At 35.2% G+C, this 23,229-nt stretch overlaps 1 protein-coding gene across 1 annotated transcript; it reads right to left on the reverse strand.

Moving 5' to 3' along the window:
- Nucleotides 1–483: 483 nt before the first annotated feature.
- LOC139743746 (uncharacterized) lies at nucleotides 484–22,987 on the reverse strand. Its single transcript, XM_071654201.1, has 10 exons — nucleotides 22,912–22,987; nucleotides 13,554–13,679; nucleotides 7,278–7,379; nucleotides 6,651–6,791; nucleotides 5,055–5,162; nucleotides 3,684–3,974; nucleotides 3,364–3,390; nucleotides 2,255–2,439; nucleotides 1,107–1,262; nucleotides 484–501 (listed from the first exon to the last, which is right to left on the reverse strand). Exons 1-10 carry the CDS (start codon nucleotides 22,985–22,987, stop codon nucleotides 484–486), a joined length of 1,230 nt encoding a protein of 409 aa, XP_071510302.1.
- Between the last annotated feature and the right edge of the window lie 242 nt (nucleotides 22,988–23,229).

Consider the following 23,229-nt stretch of genomic DNA (forward strand, 5'->3'; position numbering starts at 1 on the left):
CTTTTGTGTTTTTATGATTGTACAACTATTCCAGAAGGGATTTTAGTGTACATATATATACCCTCATATAGAGGTGTTTTTTTTTAATAATTAAGAGCACTTCTTCACACAACAAAACTTGAGATAACCTCTGGAGAACAATTACTGACGAGATGAAACACCAAAGAGATGATATAAACCTCTCTGGTTCTTTGCTTGTTTGTTTTGACACTTCATTTACTTCCAATATTCCATTTTAATACAAGCGTGAGTAATATATTATATATATATATATATATATATATATATATATATATATATAATATATATACATGGCTCGACACTAGCTTTTTTGTTTGGTGGCCCGATGGGGCCACCAAAATCCTAAATTTCAAATTTTTGGTGGCCCGAGAGAAAAATTTGGTGTCCCGAAAAAAAAATAAAAAACATTAAAAGTCTTTTTTTTTTAAGGAGTCAAATATTTAAGTTTTATGATAGTAAGAGTTAGAAGTTGGACGTAATCTACTCATAAATAAACTTCAACAAACTTGCAACACTCACTCTCAGGCACTCATTCAGTCCTTTTCATCCATCCTTTAAACAAATTTAACTGCTAATTTCCGGCGCAAAAAGTTGCGAGTTTATTGACATACTTTTCAAAAAATTTTGGTGGCCCGAGGCGGGCCACCAAATTTGCCCTTTTTTGAAATTTGGTGGCCCGACTTTCATTTTTGGTGGCCCCGGGCCACCGGGCCACCGTTAGTGTCGAGCCCTGATATATATATGTATGATTATATATATATATATATATATATATATATATATATGTATGATTATATATATATATATATATATATATATATATATATATATATATATTTGTATATATATATATATATATATATCGTATATTATTATAGGAAAGAAATTACCATGGCAAAAGTCATCAAGGGGATGCAATAAAAGCTGTCGGTACCACATCACTAAATTGATATAGATAGTACAGGATTTCTTTATATATATATATATATATATATATATATATATATATATAACGAAGAATAAACCGGTAATGCAATATTTCGCCAATATAAAGAAAGAATGTGTGCTTTTGTGTGCTTGTTTACCTTCGGTTCTCGTCGTCCTTGAACGGAATACAGCTTTGGAGTGTCATAGCCCATTAATCGGAAGGCCAGTTGAAACTGCAGTGTATACAAACTATCATGGTGTCTGCCATCTTGGAGTAGGAGACCAACAAGAACCATGCGCTCAGGAAAGGAAACCTGTGGCAGAAAAAAAAAACCCCAAACCACTTGGATCTTATCGATGATATGCATTAAGACAGTAAGTTGGAAAATAAAATCTAAAGTTTTCATGAGCACATAATAGCCAGATATGTACCTCTGATATTCTTGAGATCTAACTTTCAGATACTTTCATGAACTGGCAGGCTATAAAGGTAAAGCCCTGTTTTTTTCTCTTTCTTTCTTTCTTCTTTTTTTTTTTGATCACCAGTAATATTGCTGTTTCTGTATCTGTTTTCCTTCGGATTTTATGATTATCGCATATGTAGTATCAATCTAATACTTAGTAATCATACATGTAAGAGGTTTTTCGATATACCTCGTCATTGTGCGTCATGAGAATTGGTTCATGAGACGAAACATATGAGTGTGTGTTTGTATGTCTGTTTTAACGATATTAAAACATGTCATGGTTGTCAATCGTCATGGTTGTCAATGTAATATTCAGTTATCATACATGTAAGAGGTTTTTCGTTATACCTCGTCATTGTGCGTCATGAGAATTGGTTCATGAGACGAAACATTTGTGTGTGTGTTTGTATGTGTGTTTTAACGATATTAAATGATGTCGTGGTTGTCAATCGTCATGGTTGTCAATCTAATATTCAGTTATCATACGTGTAAGAGGTTTGTCGTTATACCTCGTCATTGTGCTTCATGAGAATTGGTTCATGAGACGAAACATTTGTGTGTGTGTGTTTGTATGTGTGTTTTAAGATATTAAAACATGTCATGGTTATTCGAAATTCTTGTTTGATTCTTGTAATGAACCTTATCATGAGGGACATCTTTATGAAATAGTATTTGTCAAATTACCCTAACAAAACACTTAAGCACTTGTTGAAAAAATACACGTAGAAATTTTAAAATATTAGGTTGAACTCATATGATATATTTTGTTTTATGCCACGAGATTCGTATCGTCTAAAATTATTACCATCATTATCATTATCATTATTGCAATGAATTACCTTGATATACGGTGTCTCTTCCTTAGGGTCGGGTATCCAGGAGGAGTTGCCATAGAGACGCGCATTATGTGGGGCGTGGTCCTCGTCCAGAAAACTCGAAGCTACGATGTCATCATCGCCTATCCAACCCGCCTCCATTCCAAGAGGAAACACGCATTTGCTTGCAGCCCACTTGTTGTTGTTTTCTTTGTGAAAGAGACGAAGCAGAATTCGTGTCAACAGGTCAAGTACAGTGTATACACCAAAATATATACGCCCAAATACCATGTGTCGCGCACACACACCGATACACGGCATGTACTGTGTATGTCATACTAATTTTCATATGCTGATAAAGCGTCGCAAAAGAATGTGCCCCTTACATGCTTTAAAGAAGCTATATATCTCGTTCGGAGTCAATTTCCTTTCCTCATTTTCATGATATCCACGAATACTCAATACAATGGAAAAATGCAAGGCAAAGCACATATACAGATTTTATGTGGGGGTGATTCTTGTATTTTTGAACGTAAATTCAACGAGAATTAGTACTTCCATTCATATCAAAATGATATTGTTACCTGGTAATAACCAAACAGTATTGAATATTAGAAGAAGGGCTTTCTTTGAAAAATAAATAAATTTAAACGTCAATAATTCTACTTAGAGTTTCTAATGGACTTACGTAAATCTAAATTTAACGAACCTCAGGAACAACGAACCCCATTTCTTTCATTTTTTCAACCTGTTTATAATTATACTCAATATATTCCCACACTTGGAATGCACTCTACATCCAATAGTTTGTTGTTAAGACACTCATGTGTCACTCAAAGTCAGACAAGCATCTTGTCAGGGCAATTTATGTTATAAAGGTAGACAAACAAAAATAATGTATGTTTGAATCTTGTACATTTCCCTTTACAGGCATGTCCCCATTGTAATTTTGACTTTACAGACCTGGTCTGTATAGTCAATATTACAATATGGACATTAAACGTGTTGATCCACTAGGCAACCTACGTATAATGCTAGTCTCGCTAGTCACTACTTATAAAAAGAAAACCTCTGTTTGAGATAATAAAACCTTACATAACAAAGAGAATGAACAGAAAAGATTCATCACTCACCAAAATCCGGTAGAAACCCGTCACAATCTGTAAATTACAATCAGGAGGGGAAAACATAGAAAGAAATGAATGTTTATATTATGCAGAGCGAATGATTTTCAAGGCGAGGGTAATGATTATTATCCCACTTCATCAATACACAGGCACACGCACATGCTCGCAAACATAATTGCACTCATCCTTTTCTCAGTACAGTGTATAGTGCCGTCTTTAAGTTACTTTTACAATATGATTATGCTTTTTGTCATTCCCGCGATTACCATGAAGTAAACATTTTCTAACAATGTTACCAATTGCACTATTACAAATTGAGGACTTACGTGTGGATTTCCTGACGAAGAGATCACTGTGGGTGAGAGTATAACCGTTCACCAAGTCACCTTCGTAATATTCGCCAACTTCCGCGAACACGCACTGCTTCCACTGGAACGAAATGAACACTTGCCGGCACACAAAATCGGTGCGCTCGACGCACTCGCGCATGCATCGTTCTTCTAAATCCAGCTCGAAGTCGTCGAAGAAGTGGTAGTGAACTTGCAAAGAGCGACCCAACACCTGTCGAATGTACAGGTCCGGGAAACGGACGAACTCGTCCAGCACGCTGGAGTTACCTGTAATGGAGAGTGATGATTTTGATTACGAAATACTGTACCTAATAATAATGATGATGATGGTGATAATGATAATGACAATAATGATAATGATAATAATAATAATAATAATAATAATAATAATAATAATAATGACAATAATAACAATACTAAATAAAAATGACAATAATAATAACAATGATAATAGTAATAACGATGAAAATGATGATAATAAAATTTAAAAAAGAATTAGCTCTTGTAAAGGAGGTTCAGGTTTTTAGCGAATTGTAAGTTGGAAAATGTTGTAATGAATTACTTAAGAAGCATTGGTCAAGTGTAAGCATGAGTGTAAGTGTGAGACTGATAAATATATTCATTGTATTGATATTTTGGTATTACTGATTTGCGAAATAAAATATGATTTTAAATGATGGCCTATCAGAGAATATGACTATCCTGTGACAAAATTATGTCCAAGGTCCGAGTTAGCAGATAACAACGGTAGTTTCTTCAGGCAAGGCTCTTTTCTACACTGCCCAGTCATCCAGAGGGAACTGGTGGTCCTTTGTAGCCGAGTTCTTATGGGCATTTGATTGCTTCTTTCAGTGTTCACGTAAAGTGATCTCTAATCAAACTTCAAAATTCGAGCAAAAACTGCAGTTAACCCAACAATCAAAGGTTCTGCAATGGAAAAAAAAAGAATTATGCTAGATACCGTAGATTTCTATTGTCATGTAATATGATCTGAGTTTTCTCCATGTTTACAATCACGATTTTAAAGTCATTTTTGAAATTTGAAGCTTACGTAACATTTACGATGATAGCACCAATAAAGATGATTGTCTGAAAGTAGGCCCTGATGAATTATATGATATATTATGATACCAATGGTTATTCTACGCAGTTATAATAAAAGTCTGATGAGTATGACTATAGCAGCAATGGAATGTTTCCACAGAACTATGAAATTGCCAGGTTTCAAGGTCCATCTTCTTACATGTCTTATGGAGATGCAAAGAATAGCATAACAGATAGAAAACCATTTTGCCATTTTACAAAAGCGACACCTCAATTAACAATGTTTCATTAAAGTTTACGTACATTTTGGTATGAGACAGTAGCTCCAGTCCACTTCTCCGTTCCAATCCTCGTATACACACCATGGTCGGTCGAGGCCCAAAGGGTTTCGGCAGTAATTTTCCGTCAGATCTTGAACGAAAAGAAATATGTCTATGTATTAAACTAATTAATGAGTGAATCTTTCAAAGTGCAATGATGTTCAATATTAAGTCTAAACAAGGAAACAATTAAGTCTAATTCACATCACTATGACAACTCTGGACCAATTAAAAGTTAGTCTGCAAGGGTGGAATTTATCAGCACCAAAAATATTGAAAACGTGATCAAGATGGTATCACCAACTCACTCATTTGCAAAATTCATATCAACTGTTGATAAATTGTTCAACAGAAATTAGCTAATCTGTAACATTTAATAAACGTCTTTATTTTCAATCAGATATTGATGACCCATTTATTGTTGTGCTTTTACTTACTAAAATTATTTTATTTTTAGAATTGTCATAAAACAGGATATCACAAAGCCGGCTGCAGATATTTCGAAAGTTTGTTATTCCGAAGGTTTGTTACTCCAAAATCATGTTCGCAATTCCTAAATTGAAATAAGTTGTGTTATTCGTTGTTTCGGAATAGCGAATCTTATTTCACTTATGGATTAACTTACCTTTGAAATAACGAACATTACCATACAGGGAGCAGTGGGATGTTGAGGCTTTACACGTTCTGACACAAAAACATGCAACGTTGACTGCAAACACATTTGAAAATCATTGGTGTCATAAGTAGTGTTTCCTTTGTCCTACAAGTGTTTTGTTGGCTTAAACCCTTAATTTCCACAAGATATATGTATCTTTTTTTTTACCATCATGTCATGTGTTCAGCTTGTTTTGCATACATCAGTCAGCACTATTTCAGGATATTTTCAAAAGCAAAATTTTAATTCCGAAATTCACATCTTAGCAAGATTTCGTATTGTTGAATTATTTTTTCATTGCACATTTTTCATTTCATTTTTTGTTCATTTCAATTTATGTTCATATTTCTCACTTATATCACAATATAAAGTATATTGATACGAAAATTATACATAACATAATTCAAAATAGAACTTCACCGGAATGATCAAAAGTTTGTCTTGGTACAAACACAAGGTCTGTATACATGCGAGTTGAACAGGCTGAGATCATAATGCGAAAAAATATGATGGGGCCTGCGTAGAAGCAAGCTTGTATAGAGCCGGAGGTCATGTAAGCCTTTAGTTTGTTGTTATAAAGGATAAGCGACATGGTCATTAAAGACATCCTTATGAAATTCGTGAAGTTGGTGTTTATTCGTCGTCTTAAAAAAAATGATTCCAAAATGACAGTTTTTGTTTTAAGGAAAAAGAGTATCGAATGGCTATTCTGCTATGCAATGGTGGAGATTTCCCCACACCCCTTCTTCTTTACAATTTTTCGAATTTTATTTCCTGTCACCATGGTTTCATTTCTTCAAAATCTGAAATCCAAATATAAGCATTGCTATGCAGTATATGCGGAACATCTGATTGTAAGCATCTATCTTGAGATTCACTTAAAGATATCTTTATAGCGCATCACTGTAAGTAAGAAATGTTCACCGTATTCCAAGAAGGAGCCGTCCTCTAACTCTTCCAAGTCAACGTCCTTCCAGTGCAGACATCTGTAACCATTTTCTGTGTACTGCGCAGTTCCCCTATAATCCGTGCCATTGGTGTCTTCAAAATAGCAGCCTGATCTTTCTGCGTCAAAAACAAGAAAGAAAAATAATTGGACAACATACACACGCACACACACACACACACACACACACACAATAAAAATAGAAATCACACATAATATCATCAAATTTGCAAAGAGAGTTAAACGGTGGTGCCCCGAATCGAGACCAAAAGTGACTCAATTAGTGGAAAATCTAAACAAGAAGAAAAAAATATCCAAAATTAAACATCAAATACAATGAAACATGAATTGCTGCAACGATAATACGAAAAAAAACTACAAGTGTTTAGATCAGTGTGATGTTGGCTGAAATGATATATTGAACCAAACTGTCATGATCCCGTCTTTTCAAATCAACTTTATACTTTGTGACGATAGATTTATTATGTCTTTTGTCTTCTTATTTGTGTCGCTATCAATTTTCATCAACGATCAGGATAGTTCCATTAAAATGATTATCATAAAAATGGATTTTATTGAAATGCATTGAAATTAGAGATCATTACCATTACACAATGGAATATCACAATTCTCTCTCCAACCGTAGCTTGAATAACACTGAGGCAAAATCCAGCCATCGTAGAATCGACATTTTGCGTCTTGAGATTCTGCTGAAATAAAGGAGAGAGACGACGAAAAGTAAACCCTTCGGATGCTTGGAGGTATAATGAAATCAACTTGAAAATAACCATGAGAGATCTGACAGATATTTTGCTGAATTGAGCCATTATTCGACCGCACTGATGGTTATCTACAATATTTAATCAGCATCACAAAGGTTCACAAGGAAGCTCTGCTGGTTATTTCATGACTTTAAGGTCGCTTTTCTAGGCTTTATGGGTTGATGGTGTGGCTTCTTGGTCAAGGTGATCAAACATTGCATCATGCATTTCACTTTCTCTGGATTCAATCTTGTTAGTGATTCGATATTGAATTGAATTGAATTTAAGTAGCTGTTATTGATAAAAACATTATACAGTTAAACATAGCAGCCAACAGGCTGAATTGCTGTTTATACTTTACAATGCTTCAAAATTGGACTGAATTACACACTGAAAACTCTAAGTGTATAGATTTGAAACAATGAATATGGAACTAATCGTATATACAGCCTAGAAATTTAATTACCATGTAGAAATATTAAGATACATATAAAAACGGGACATGAATATGGTTTTTAACTTCCTTTTGATGTATTACAACAGCAACAAAAATAATCATTCTCATTATAATGCAGATCAAAAAGTTTAAAAAGGAATTATTCTCATTCACTTGCGTGAAACAAAGATCATTACATTTTCAAAAATATAAAGAAATTTGATAGCCACAGATGAACTCAGTATATTCGTTCAAAACCAATGTTCCTACCGGGAATAACTGTGCTTAAAGAACCATAGGGCTCATTTATGTAATAAAGCTTAAGATTAATCACTGCCGTCGACATTCGAAAGTCATTTTCCATCATTTCTCAAATTATAGAGCAGTCTTCATCGATGTCTTTCTTCAGTGTCTTCGATCGTTGTTGACTTTATCAATATTTTCTCTCCTCTTAAATTAGATTTTCCTCTATTTATATGAACACTAAGACAGAAGATCACAAAGACCATTACGTTTTTAAAAACCCGTTTTCTCTATTTCCCATCGTTAATCCTTAAGATGCGATATATAATACTTTGTGTGATGCAGATACATCTGTTCATAATGTTGACATAACATTATGACAATTCAAATATTCGCTTGTCTTCGTGATTACATCAAAAGTGGTTAAGGAGAGGAAACTACATCTCTCACGTTTAATGGAGAGGGCTTCACAGGCATAGAAAATATGACTTGATACTATTGATACTATATCTTACAAGGACACAATATTCGAGCTGGTAAGGAATTTTAGAGTAGGTAACCATAGTGAAAGGTTGTACGCAAAACGACAGGATTTCGAGAAAAGATATAAAACACAACATGATTATGATGTCAATATACAGTGGAATACTACTAAAATGTATTCGGATTTTTTAATCGACCTCTGTAATTTGAAAAAGCTCGACAATCACGTCCATTTCAAGAAAGGCATTATCGTCATTTTAAATACAAACCACTTGATAAACAACGTATTCTCCATTTGTGTACCTAACGGCTCTAGGTGACAGTTTTGCCACAATCGTAATAGTCGTTATTAGCTATACAATTACTGTACCACAAAGTTTGCTCTCCGTCGTACACCGAGATTCTATTCCAAAGTTTATATTTTTCAGGCGCTGTGTTTCCAATCTCGATGTATTAATGTATGTACGTGTATGTGTGTGTGTGTGTGTGTGTGTGTGTGTGTGTGTGTGTGTGTGTGTGTGTGGTCTCTCTCCCTCTCTCTTTCTCTCTCTGAATCTGAATCTGTCTCTCTCTCTCTTGCTTCTCCCTCCGTCTCTTGAAAGTAATGATCTGACATCTCGCTCGAAATGGACTATTGGCTGTTTGACGGACCAATTCTAAAGAGCAAACATTACACCATTAGCCATTCGACAAATTCATTTAGTCGTAAGAGAAAACATCGAATCAGAAGCGCAGCGGCACCATGCTTCGTGACATAATGACATTAATCTTCTCCACTGCACATGACGAGTGTACGTTTAAGTGTCCTCTTATCAATGTAACTTTGTCATATACGAGATTGTCGCAAACGACCCATCGAACGAATATTATAACAATATACTAGTATATAATATAGAATTTTCAGTCTTGAATGAGCATTCATGCGTTGAAGTTTTATCGAAGCCTTTGCCTGTGCAACTAAGATCCTGTCCAAATCTGATGTAACTTCATTGTTCCACTACCTTATCGAAACGTTTACAGTTCATTACAATCGATTAAAGAGATGAAGCATTCCATCTACAAATAGATCATCAAATAACGGAATCCATTACGGGCCATCTGTATCCAACTATTCAAGGGCACAACATGAAAAACTGACAGAAACAAATCATGATTGTTTTTTTTTAATGTAAGATTTTACTGTCTTATCTCTAGACAAGAAAAGAAATAGCAAAAACAAAAAGTGGAACAAAATGTAACTTGAAACAAACATGCGATGTTAGCTATGGGTAAAGTGGATTTAACTGATTCAACCTGCCAAGATAATGTCCTTTTTTAGCTATGAATGCCTGCAATCTATGGCTGCGACTGGAAAAAAAAATTAAAACTTGTATAGGTACATGTATCAGGGGGTTTTTGTCAGTGTTTTCTAGTATGCTACCTAGCTTCAAAGGTTTGCCACGTCTGTTCTACATCCATGTTATATGACACTCATGCTTTCATTTCTTAAAATAGATACGAGTCATTTAATGTATCGCATAGCTCATGGTGATGACCTTTAATTCCTTTATCAAGGTTATGCTGCAACAATGTCTTCACACACCAGGGCGAATGATAACATTCAATCATTCATTTAATTCATTCATTCACTTTATAGAACAATGCTTTCTGCATTGTTCTACAGCACTTCATAAACACAGTTCCATCTCAATAGGTACTCCATTATTCAGTTCGGAAAGTGCATGCACATTATCCTTCTCTTATCCATAATTACTTGTGTTATTTGGGTTTTTCCCCCTTTGTATTGCTAGTTAGCAAATTCTGCTAGCCTGGCAATTGTCTGGAGAGATCTCTTCAGTTCTCATCTCCTCCGTGCACTGCTGTATTTGAACCATATCTTCGTCTTTCCCATTTACATTTATGTTAGGAACATTTATTGAGTTGTATATTTTAGTTGTTATATTGACAAGTGAAAGTTTTTTTTAATTTTTTTAGCAGCATACGAAAGAAAAAAATAAACTGAAACAAAAAAAGGTTACCAAAAAAAAAATCAGGATGGTTTTCAAAGCCTCGAAGCCAGCCTAACACACAAAATGCTCAAAATGCAATCAGTCAGCCCTAACGGAGGATCAAATCATTATCACTATTGACGACTAATGGGCTTGGTGAGGTGATTCATCCCGTAATTAACTGTTACGCACACATACCCACCCACATACCTACACCATTGTACACACATACAGACACACGCACACACACACACACACACACACACACACACACACACACATACACACACATACACATTAACGGTATTAATGTTGACTGGTCATCGTCCGTTCTTAAAGTAGTGGATGTCTTTGACGATATCTCTTTGTCATTAACACTTATTTCACCTAAGGGAATATGAAGCTAAGAATATTTGCAGCACTCCCGTAAACTGTCTCGTCATTGTTGTTGTGATCTCCGTTTTAGTACATTAGCACGTCCTGCTGGGTATTTACATCAGCAGGTCCCGCTGGCACGCAGGTCGGCTTTAACAATTTTTTTTGTTTCCACTTTTTCCAGTCTTTTAAATCTACTTTGTTGTTGTTTAGTGGAAATCAAATAAATCACCAACGTATCGTATTATCCTTTTTATATTTTCCATATATCCCCGCCCCGCCAAATTATGAAGCAGATTATTAAACATAAATTCTAAAATTGCAGAAACTCCTTCCTGTGAATAGAGAAATATCCTATCCCATCCTTCGCTTGGTCGATGTTAGAATTTCAAATATTTTCAGTATTAGATGTGAATATCACACAACAACAAAATATTTTTTCTCTGGGTGCACATTAATATAAATAATCAACGTATAGCATTTTCATTAACAATTTTCCCGTATACACATTATGCAATCTAACTTGTAAACCAGATGTTTTAATTTCTCTTTTTTTATAGAAATGCAAAATCACCCTCGTGTTGGAGTTAGTACCCTCGCCCGCTCGGTCGCTGCGCTTAGCTGTTTTCAATAATCTAAACAGAAGATGTGAAAATCACCAAACAAATTAAGGAATACAGGGTTTTTGTATAATTTTTCTTTTTGATTTAATAAGAAATAAAGAACACAAAAAATATCACAAACCAATTTTTTTTCCTTTGGGTGCATATTAATATAGATACTCAACGTAAAGCATTTTCATCAACAATTCATATTTCCCATATGCAATCAAAATTGTGCACCAGATTTTTTTAATTTCTTTTTTTTTAATGCAAAATCTCCCTCTTGGTACCCTCCCCCTCTCGGTCTCTGCACTTAGCTGTTCTAAATGATTTCAACAGTAGATGTGAAAATCACCAAGCAAAGTAATGAATACAGGTTGTTTTTTTTGACAGTTTTCTTTTCAATTTGATAAGAAATAAAGAACGTCGAACTTTTCTTGACTAAACATTTTTCAAATATTCCACCAAAAATGTGTACCAAATCATTGAATTCCAATTCTAAAAGTGAGAAGGATCGCTCGTGCAATGGGGAGGGGTAATACTCCCATACCTAATCCTCCCCCTGCATGATCATAGTCGCTGCGCTCCCTCGCTTGGACTAAACATTTTAAAGAGCACTTCAGACTGATATTCCTGACATGATACTTGAGGACTAGACAGAGAAATCCCTCGTTTCCGAGCGTAAGTGTCATTTACAGGCTAGGTGAAGGCACGGAGCAAGTGAAGACTAGATTTGTCTCCGGCGAGTATTGTATCAACGCCGGCGTCACAGTGTCCCGAATTCGAGCAAAGATGGACATACGAAAAGAAATCTTCAAATTCTGCTCTGATCGTATACACATTGGGTTATGCAGTTGTTATGCATGAGGGCATCTTCAAGCCATCGTATAATTGCCGATGAGCTTCTCAGGCTACTACCAAAACATCTACTTGCTTGAAATCGCTTTTGATCGGTTTTTAATCAAGTTCGGGGGTAACTTCTCGCGTAATTGAAAATTCCATATCCGTATGACCATCTTCTGTCAATTTCAGGGCAGTCCCAACAGTGTGATGCAAGCCAACTCTAGCCTAGGCGTCACACTGTCCCGAAATTGATCAAAAACGGACACACAATAATGGAAATATTCATTCATGAGGGCATTTTGAGCCATTGTCTGACACCCACCGATGGAGTTTCTCAGGCTCAGGCAGCAATGTCGTAAGCGGCAGCAAAATCTTTGGCAAGCCATAAAATTGCTCGAAGATCTTGCGAAGATGTATTTTGTAATTTATAAAAAAAAATGCATCTTCGTGTAGCCTTATTGTGTGGCTCGGATGTCATCGTGTGACCTTCTGTAGGCATCGTATTTGCTTCGGCTGTTGTGGTACAACTTCGTGCGAAATTGAAAAATTCCGTATTCGTATGGCCATATTGTGCCAACTTCGGGATGTGACGCCACACTTTACTACATCTTTACATGAACAATCAGCCGGGTATTGTTATTCAAGCAACCATGATCATGCAATGTTACGCTTACCTCGTAAACATGATCTCAATGATTATTTTACCAAGTGGTACAGCTTTTTCTAAAACAATGATAGGTGAAGATATGTTTCTTTTCATGCATTTTGCACGTCTGCTTACATGTGCAGAGCTTTACGAGAGTCATCCCAAGACACAGAAAAATGTTCTACCTTCAGCCTGGTTGTTTAAACAGTGATTACCGTGGGAAATATGAGAGCACATTATACCGTTTCGATCATTCTTAAAGTGCGTGCGTTTAACAAAGGGTTGTAGTGCTTCCAAACGTATTCCACTCACACTCGAACTTTGTGGTATACTGTGAGAGGAGTCCATTTCCAGTGCAAATAGAGTGCTGTTCACTTTGACTTACATTTTAGGCCTGCCCAACACACCTGAAATCATCGGTTCGAGCCTTGGTTCGATATTTTTGTGTTTCTTACAATATGTAGTACGATAATGTTCTTTCAGGATAGAAGAAAGTGCACCAACCTATACCGGCCCACGGTGGTCCATTTACGCAGGAATGGCCGCAGCTGGAATACGTGCAGTACTCGGAAACATTACCGTAGTATTCCGTTGCATTGAGAACACTGATGCAGTCCCACTGAGCAGAAACTGCAAGGAAATGATGGAAGATAAGCAACATTCAGGGCTTTTCTTTTAAAAAAAGGGCAATACGGAGAAATAGTATCACATAGAGAGGGAAACGGGAAGGAGGGGGTAATAGCTCACCTCCCCCCTCCCCCAGAGTGCCCCCCCCCCCCCATGCACACATATATGCACACTTAAAGATATTCCTCGGCCCCTGGCATTGATAAGGTGGTAACTGTTGTAAAACGAACCAGATTTTCGCTTCCTTCATCTTCTTCTTTTTGTAATGAAGAATGTGAAAAGCACAACATTTTCAACAAAACTAATATTATTTTTAAAAACGACTAGTTGTTTACGCACACGTTGTAAGAGAAGAGAGCTAATTCCGTCTACATGAAGTTGCCTGTCATGACAGGACCAGAGACGAGATATGCATGAAGAGCACAGAGAAATTGAAATGCTGTAACTTAATAATTTTCATTTTAAAACGAATTAATGTAATATATCTTAATGTTTTTAGGTATTCGTTTATCTCATTCTGTCAGTTATTCATCACTACGACTACGTCCGGTCTTTGAAAGCGGTCTATCTTGCTTATCCTCGCCGACGTAAAAATGACGCAAGTTCAATTTCAAGGTCTCGTTTTCCCTCATTGCACCTTTTTAAAAATGGTTCACGTCATGCAGTATTACTTCATGTGAGAACAAAATTTCTTTAATTTGCACTGGACTGTCAATGATGATGTCATGAAACATCGTCTTTGACAATAACCAGTCGTAGATGGAAATGTGATTTTATAACATCGTCGCTGAACATTTAGACTGCATAGGTTGATGAAAACTGGTTGAGTCCTAGCTTGAGTTCTGCGGACAATTATCTCTCGCCTAGGCCTATATGTTCTTCAAGCCACGTGGTACACAATGTTATACAAGAAAACGTAGTAGATTTAACATTGTAAAATTTGTTCCTTTCATTCGGTGTTCATTATTATCAGTATATTTGGTTCCATTTACATTTGCATTTATTCTTGTTGGAATCGACGGGCATAGAGGGGTTTAACAGGGAATTTGACAAAGGATAAAATAATAGTTTATTACCAACATAACAGTCGTCTTCTAATAGCGAGAATCCAGATGGACACCTCGCAATACAGACGAGTTTGGAGAACACTGTTTCAAACACCCATCCCATAAATGGGCCTCTCCTTTTAGCGGTCATTGGCAGAGACAGTACAAGCGAGCATTATGCATAATTAATGTGAGCTGTAAAAGCGGCATAATGTCATCACTAAATCAATTATCTCGAAATGTACTTTTCAGAGGTTATAGGGATAGTACAGTATTGGTTGAGATGAGAATTTGGGCTTTTAAATTTTTGCAAGATACCAGAAAACACTTATGATATAGCACAGAGCATACCATTTTAAGAGCATTTCAAAGTTTATTTGATGAAAATCGGGTTTGTAATAACTGAAACATCCAAAAACAAAGTAAAACAAAGCGATCGTTACAAAGTGTGGGTCCCACACTTTATTAGAATCGCTCTTTTTGGGATATCTCAGCCATTTCAAAACCAATTTTTATCAAATAAACATTGAATTTCTCATAGAATTGCATGCTCTTTCATATTTTGAATGAGATTTCTTATTATCTCACCTAAAAATGTTAGAAACCTGAAATTAGGTCTCAACCAGTACTGTACAGTCCCTTTAACTCAAAGAGGTTGTTTTGAAAACTTCAAACAATAGCCTCATATCTAATTGGCGGGTTTTTTTTCGCATGTCGCATATCCCAAAGGCCTCTCCTTTCGAAAATGACAACAATCATACATTTCTGTATGCTGGCCCTTTCCTATGGAATAGACTCCCACAAATCATTCGTAATCTGTTCTCTCTAAGTGAGTTTAAGAGCTCACTTAAAACCTGGTTATTTAGACAAGCTTTTTTGTAAACATTTCCTTTATTCCTTTTCTCATACCTCTTTTTAACTGGTATTTTCTTTCTGCCTTTCTTTCTTGCGCCATGAGCATCTATTCATGATGGATACCGGCGCATTACAAGTGTTCATATCATTATTTTATCAAAATTCACGAAATTCTTCCGTCGAGATGTTTTGTCGATGTTACGTCGATGTCGGGTAATTTGTTCAGTTCAGTTCAGTTCAGTTCAGTTCAGTTTTTATTTCTGCATTTCAAAATCAATACAAATCAACAAATCAACAAAATACTTACATAGTCATTAACACAGCTAATATTCGTAACGTTTGGATCTTACATACATTTTCTTTCTTTTTTCAAGAACGAATATCATATATGAAAGGAAGCAATAGGAAATGATAAAAATGAAATGCAGGGGACCATCATCATAAGCTAAGCTTGACGAGGATGATGGCCCCAGGTAAAGAGATACATAAAGAAAATCTTGCCACTCACTGAGTGGGGGGTAATTGTGCAATGGGCTCAACGAAGAGATACATAAAGAAAATCTTGCCACTCACTGAGTGGGAAGTAATTGTGCGAAGGGCGTGCGGTGCAGTGCGGTGTGCATTGTGTTGGGATGAATCTTGGTTTGTACGTTGAGTGTTATTTTGTGTATCAGTGTGATGAGGTGAATGTTACTTCAGTTATGGCCGTGAACTCATTGTTTAGGGTGTTTGTTGACCAGGTGGTATGAATATTTATGTGTCAGAAGTATACTGGATTATGAGGGTGTTTTTTAGTTCTCGTTTGAAAATGTTCAACGACGTACGTTGTTTTAAATTAGGGGGTAAAAAATTCCAAATATCTGGTCCATTGTGCTTTAATGATTTTTGAGCTAAAATGATTCTGGGGTTTTCGAGATGGTAATCGGACGACTGACGTGTTGGATATGAATGAACGGTGAAGTTTGGAGTGAAGAAGCCATCAAAAATTTTTGGAAGACAATTAAATGTATATTTATACATAAAAACAGCAGTTTGAAAGGTGTGAAGATCCTCAATTTTCAATGTTTTTAGTTGACGAAATAGGGGATTGGATGGGGATAAGTAACGGGAATTGGTAATCAAACGTACAGCACGTTTTTGGAGAGTAAAAATTGGATTAATTTTAGTTGAGCCACAGTTTCCCCAAGCGATATTGCAGTATGTGATATGTGGTAAGATCAATGCATTGTATAGAATAGTCAGGGAATTTTGAGAAATGAAGTTTTTCAGTCGATATAAAATTCCTACAGTTCTTGAGACAGACGTGTGGATATTATGAATGTGATCGTTCCAAGTTAAACTCGAGTCAATTGTGATTCCTAAGAATTTAGTAAATCTTACTTCAGTTAAAGATAATCCATCAATATTGATATTATAACTGCTGTTAATGTTCTGTGAAGCAGTAGGTTTGAAACGTATAAAATTTGTTTTAGAGACATTAAGGGATAATTTATTACATATAAACCATCGGGAGACTTTGTCTATTTCCGTGTTCAGAGTATTAAACAGTGTTTCAAGGTTCTCATGGGAGTAAAAAATATTAGTATCATCCGCAAAAAGTATAAATTTAAGAGTTTTTGATGTATTTATTATATCATTAATATATACAAGGAACAGTAGGGGGCCAAGAATTGATCCCTGGGGAACACCACATACAATATTAGAATTCGGAGATTTAGATGACTTAAATAGTACATATTGCTTTCTGTTGGATAAATAATCAATAATCCAAGAAAGTGCTAAACCACGAATACCATATCTTTTTAATTTGTAAATTAATATATCATGATCTATGGTATCAAAAGCCTTTGATAAATCCATGAAAATTCCTATAAAATGTTTTTTATTTGCAAAAGATTCAGTAATCTTATCTAACAATTGAATTATAGCTAAATCGGTGGAATGGCCCTTTCTAAATCCAAACTGATTAGGTATAAGTAGGTCATTTACATGAAGAAAAATGTACAGGCGTTTATGAATATTTTTTTTCCAGAATTTTAGAAATACTAGGTAATAACGATATTGGTCTATAATTTGTTAAAAGAGAAGGGTCGTCTTTTCTTTTGAAAATTGGAACTACTTTCGCAATTTTTAATGAGTTTGGGCATATTCCAGAAGACAGTGAAAGATTGAAAATGTAAGATAAAGGTGTGGTTATTTGTTTGATGATTTTCTTCAGTATATAAACACTTATTTCATCATGGCCACTAGATCTACTTGGCTTTAATCTGTTAACAATCTCCAGTATTTCTTCCTCATCTGTTGGGGTAAAGAAAAGGGATTTGTCGCAGTTTGGTGGAAGAAATTCAGTAAAGTTTGAATGAACATGTTTGTTTTTTATTTTTGAAGCTAATTGGGGGCCAATATTTACGAAGTATGAGTTAAAAGCATCAGATATTTCATCAGGGTTTATGAGTTCTTTATTGTCATTATAAAAAACGGACGATGTTTCCTTATTATTTTTACCTGTTATTTCATATATAGTTTCCCATAAACCATTTACGTTATCCTTTTGATTATCAAACTTATCAGAATAATACATTTTACGAGAAATACGAATCAAATTACTGAGTATATTTCTATACTTTTTGTAATCTGTAAAATGTTTTGTATTGTGGGTAGTAATCGCCAGTTTATACAATTTATTACGGGTTTTTATTGAATTGATGATTCCCTTTGTAATCCAGGGATGTTTGTTCTTTCTGCGTGTTTATTTCTTAACTAAAGGAATGTTTTTTCGATAATAATATAAAAGTTTATCTAGGAAAATATCATAAGCTTTATCGGCGTTATTTTGAAGATACACTTCTTGCCATTCTTCCTTCACTAAATCAAGATTAAGTAATTCAATATTCTCGTCTGATTCTTTTCTGTACATTATCGGCCTGGGTTTTGAAATACTTTTGACGTTTTCAGAATAACGAAGAATAATGAATATCGGTAAATGATCAGATATATCATAATATAAAATACCATTAATGAATTTATTTACAGAAAAGTTATTAGAAAAAATATTATCCAACAAGGTTTTAGATGTTTGGGATATTCTTGTTGGGTTATCAATATGGGAATGGAAAGCATATGAAAAAAGAATAGTTTTTAATTTTACCGCTAAAGTATCTATTTTCGTCATGTCAATATTATAGTCGCCCATAATATAAATTTCCTTATTTTCTTGTGTAATCGTGTTGAGGCATTCATCAAAATTTTCTAAAAACATTTCGGTTTTATGATTTGGTGGCCTGTATATAACACCAATTATCTTATTTTTCATTTTATCATTAATGATTTCCACAAACAGGCTTTCACAACCTTCAATATCAATATCAGTTCTTATTTTTACTCGCAATTCGTTATATATATATAGGGCTACCCCTCCCCCTCTACCTGTCAATCTACCCCCTCTACCTGTCAATCAGTTGCAATCATATCATTGTTCATATCTGAAGTTTTGACAGCCATGTAAGTTATAAGTTGTCATTCACTAATGGATCTTTGCATATTCTGTGGAACGTTTGCATTCGATCCCCCGTCCAATTAATACAAAACTTTTTGCAAAGTAACAATACTCATTTGCGCAAGCGCGTGAAAGACATACTGACATAAAACAACAGAGTAAATACGAATATGTACATGAAATAGATACCAAACAACCAACGACATGCATGTGCATTGCATATACACCTCCTCCATGTACATACACATGAATATACACGTAATATGCAAACATCTTGATGTTCGTGGAACCACTTAAAGCAAATCGAGGTAGCACTAAAATGATATAATGGAAATCAAATGAGTTCACAAAAACAAACCGAACATTTTCACCTTACCACGTTTACAGTGGTTAATGAAGTCTGTAATAACAGAGATGATAACGGAGATGAAGTAAATACAAACGAACTAAAGGATGGGTGAAGAGAATCAAAATGTTGAATCGGAAGAACAGTGCAGAACAATACACTATGAGCAATAATATCACTGCGTCAATGTGAAGAGATAGAGCTGTCTTTTAAAAGCATCACCACCATCGCTGGGTACATCAGAGAAAAGAAAACGATTTTAAAAACAATAATAACAACAAAGAGCGCAACTTTCATCTGATCTCAGTTTGGCATACTGATTATGAAGCAATTCATTTGCCCGCCACATTCGTGTATTTCTCTTTTCGTAAAGATTTAATGCACCGTATATGTTTTTTTTTCCTGTTTTAAAAAGTAATGTGCTTTTGAGCGTATCCTTCAAAGAACTGATGTTTATATCTAGGGTATTGCAAGTAGATACCATAAGCATGATGAACTTTAATTTGTACTCAGCACTAAAACAGAACAAAAAGTGTAAACATGTCATAATCAGCATCTAACTGCGCATATCACAATATATATATATATATATATATATATATATATATATATATATATATATATATATATATATATATATATTCCATTTGAGAAATGAATTAATCAGTCCCTGTCAAGTAACTGTGACAGGCTATCGATCACCATAACAACCAATGGATGTTCAGATGTATTCGGTAATGACACGGCTAATTTCCGATGCACTCGGTTGTTAAGGTCTATACTGTACATACCAACAGGCATCGCTGCCTATTATAGTGCATGGTTCAATGACACAATTAAAACTATCCCTACCGCATAAGATGGATAAATGACTTGATATTATTTTCAAGACAGTGCTTAAGAAGAGTTTAATTGTTGAATTCTTGACAAACTGATATTTGTACGGCGACATCATTGAAAATAAAGTCTTATTCAAGCGTCATGTCGGTGAAAAGTTTATCGATCACCATTATGATCACCATTATGTAATCATCACAGATCAACTTTTGATTTGTCCAATGAAAAATCATTTCATTAGCCCGCAACATTCGTGTTTTTCTCTTTTCTCAAAGATTTAATGCACTGTTTATTTCTGTCCTTTTCCTGTTTTTTTTAAAATAAATAATGTGCTTTTGAGCATGACCTCCAAGGAATTGGTGTTTATTTTCAGGTTATTGTAAATAGTTACCAGCGCTGCAATTTGTATTCAGCACTAAAACGGATTCAAAAAGTGTAAACCTGTCATAATCATCATCTTAACAGCGTATCTGATATAAAAATACGTTGATACTGCGGGGGTTGGGGTTATGCAGACAAAGAAGAGTAGTACACATTTACATCACGCTGTATATCTCTATTCGACACTAGTGGCTTTCTCTAATTTTTGCGAGACAGTTCTCGCACAATTATTGATAGAAATATGTAAATGAATGAGCTATTGATGCATTTACTTCAAAATTTTGTATATATCGTGCGCAAAAAAAAAAACCCCTCAAGATAACGAAGATTTAAGTTGTCTGTTAAAAAGTGCAAAACATAAGGTTGATTTTGGCTGGTATCGGGACCCACACGGGTCGGGTGAAAATTCATTTGGGGGGTATGTATCAAATTTCACTTTGATGATTTTTTTTTTTGCCAATATTTTGTTTCATGAAGTGTGCAATCTGAAACAAGAAAAAATTTCCTCTCGGTGTCCTTTTTTTTTTGTACTTATCCATTGACCTTACATTTCCTCAGATTCCCAATCAATGAACATATTAATTCATTTTAGATATAAACGAAAAAGTTGTATGGCAAACACTACAAGACTGCTAAAAAATGGGGAAATGCAATTAAAAAGCATGGCAAGTTTGCGTTTTATCAATCCACTGATAGTTGCTTTCATGTCTTTGAGCAAAAAAAAAATAACAAAAATATCGAACGTGGAGCGAGATGCTTAGATACGAGTTGTCAATAATGATTGCTGTCTCTGACGAGCTGATATATTACACAAAAAGACATCCAGCAAGTATGTACATGAAGTTATTGACGTCAAACGTGATTTAAGATTTGTACGCATAGAGAATGAAACAAGTATATTACTTCACGCCATCAAGAATCATTCAAACCAAGCATCAATAAGCCTACTAAGAATGCTAATCACTCACAAATTATCATGTCATCTGAGTTTAAGAGTAGTATAGTAAGCACTAAAATGCAACATAAAAAGGGAGGTACAGTTTTCTATACGATAAAATCTGATTTTCATGCACAATAATGATTATGAGTGAAGGCCTGGGTTGAAAATCACCTCACAAAGTTCATGGCGCTGTATACCTTGAACCCATTATCATGACATCATTTCTTTTTCTTAGAAACAAAAAGTGAATGATGAGATCGGAAAAGAGAGTTTAGAGACAATGCAACAAAGTGAAGAGTGTTTGATAGATGAGAGAGAGAGAGAGAGAGAAGAGGACAGATACAAACAGACAGATAGATAGACAGACAAAAAAGAGAAATATATATATAGAATGGCTGGTAGAGAGAGAGAAAGACATGAAGACAATGGAAATCTCTAAATTACTTAGATTGTAAATCAATCTGTAACATTGTGGTTAGGGACAAATCCAGAATTAGATTGCGAAAATAGATTGAATTCTAATCTAAAAGATTGAGATTTTCAATCTAATTTTGGATTAGTCCCTCATCTCAATCGAATGAATTTAGAGAGAAAGAAATATATAGGACGAAAGGGGAAACAAAAATGGCTAACAAAAGGAGAGAGAGAGAGAGAGAGAGGGACAGGGACAGACAGACAGACAGACAGACAGACAAAAGGTGAGATAGAGGAGAGAACAGACTCTATGAGGAGGGTTGGCAAAATGGGAAAAAGAGAATGTGAGGGAGGGGGAGAGGGGAAGGAAGAGACCGGATCGATTCCTTTACCCTCTCATGCCACCTTCATAATTTATTTAATGTCACCTTAATCCGTTCTCTCCGGCAAGGTGTGGAAAATCAGCCAGATTTGTGGGCGAACTCAATGAAACTGGTGACACCATAAAGGTAACAGAATATGTTTACATCAGCGACATGAACAATGATACTCTCTAAGTTCCTTAGATTGGAAATCTGTAAGATTGTGGTGATGGACCAGTCCAAACATATATTGAGTAAAGTAAAACTTCTAAATCTATTAGACTGAGATTTTCGATATAATTTTGGATTTGTCCCTCTTCTCAATCTAAAGAATGTAGAGAGTAATAATAATAATGACAATGATAGCTAGTTGTTTGTGTAACTGGATGCATTATTTCCAACTAGCACTGATAGTGCTCACTCTGCACTACCTACGGAGCACTCCATCCGGACACCATTTGACAGATAATGAAACATTAACAACTTTTAACAAAAGCTCAATTTCTTCTGCTTCCGAAATGTTATCATGCCAGCTTGGGTTAATGACATCGAACAAACCATTATCGTAATCATGGTGATGTACTCCGATGGCTGGTCCTGTCAAGCCGTTGCGTGAGCCAGACGTCACAGTCATAATCTATACATTTTTTGTTACAGATCGAATATTATGTTCACCAGACAGGTATCATTTTTAAAGGTCGCGCATAACCGTACTGGAAAAATAGCAACATTAATCGGAACATTGAACTCATGAAATCAAAGTACAGTTAAATGATGTCGGGTAGGTTTTAGTGCGTGCGTAGTTTCTTTCAAATTCTAGTTAAGTTGCTCTTTAGTTGCAAGTTATCTGTAGTGCTAACTAGTTTCTTTGTCGCA

The sequence above is a fragment of the Diadema antillarum genome, unplaced genomic scaffold (assembly GCF_040938485.1).
Source record: "Diadema antillarum isolate AM-2024a unplaced genomic scaffold, OU_Dant_1.0 seq00001105_RagTag, whole genome shotgun sequence".
Taxonomy (NCBI): domain Eukaryota; kingdom Metazoa; phylum Echinodermata; class Echinoidea; order Diadematoida; family Diadematidae; genus Diadema; species Diadema antillarum.

What these genes read in the sequence shown, in the direction of transcription:
- LOC139743746 (XM_071654201.1), bottom strand. Translation starts at nt 22,987, where the DNA reads ATGACTGTGACGTCTGGCTCACGCAACGGCTTGACAGGACCAGCCATC. An exon ending in CGGCTCCTTCTTGGAATACG is followed by an intron (nt 5,163 to 6,650) that starts GTGAACATTTCT and finishes TTTTCGTTCAAG; the next exon opens with ATCTGACGGAAAATTACTGC. An exon ending in AAGAGACACCGTATATCAAG is followed by an intron (nt 1,263 to 2,254) that starts GTAATTCATTGC and finishes TTTCTGCCACAG; the next exon opens with GTTTCCTTTCCTGAGCGCAT.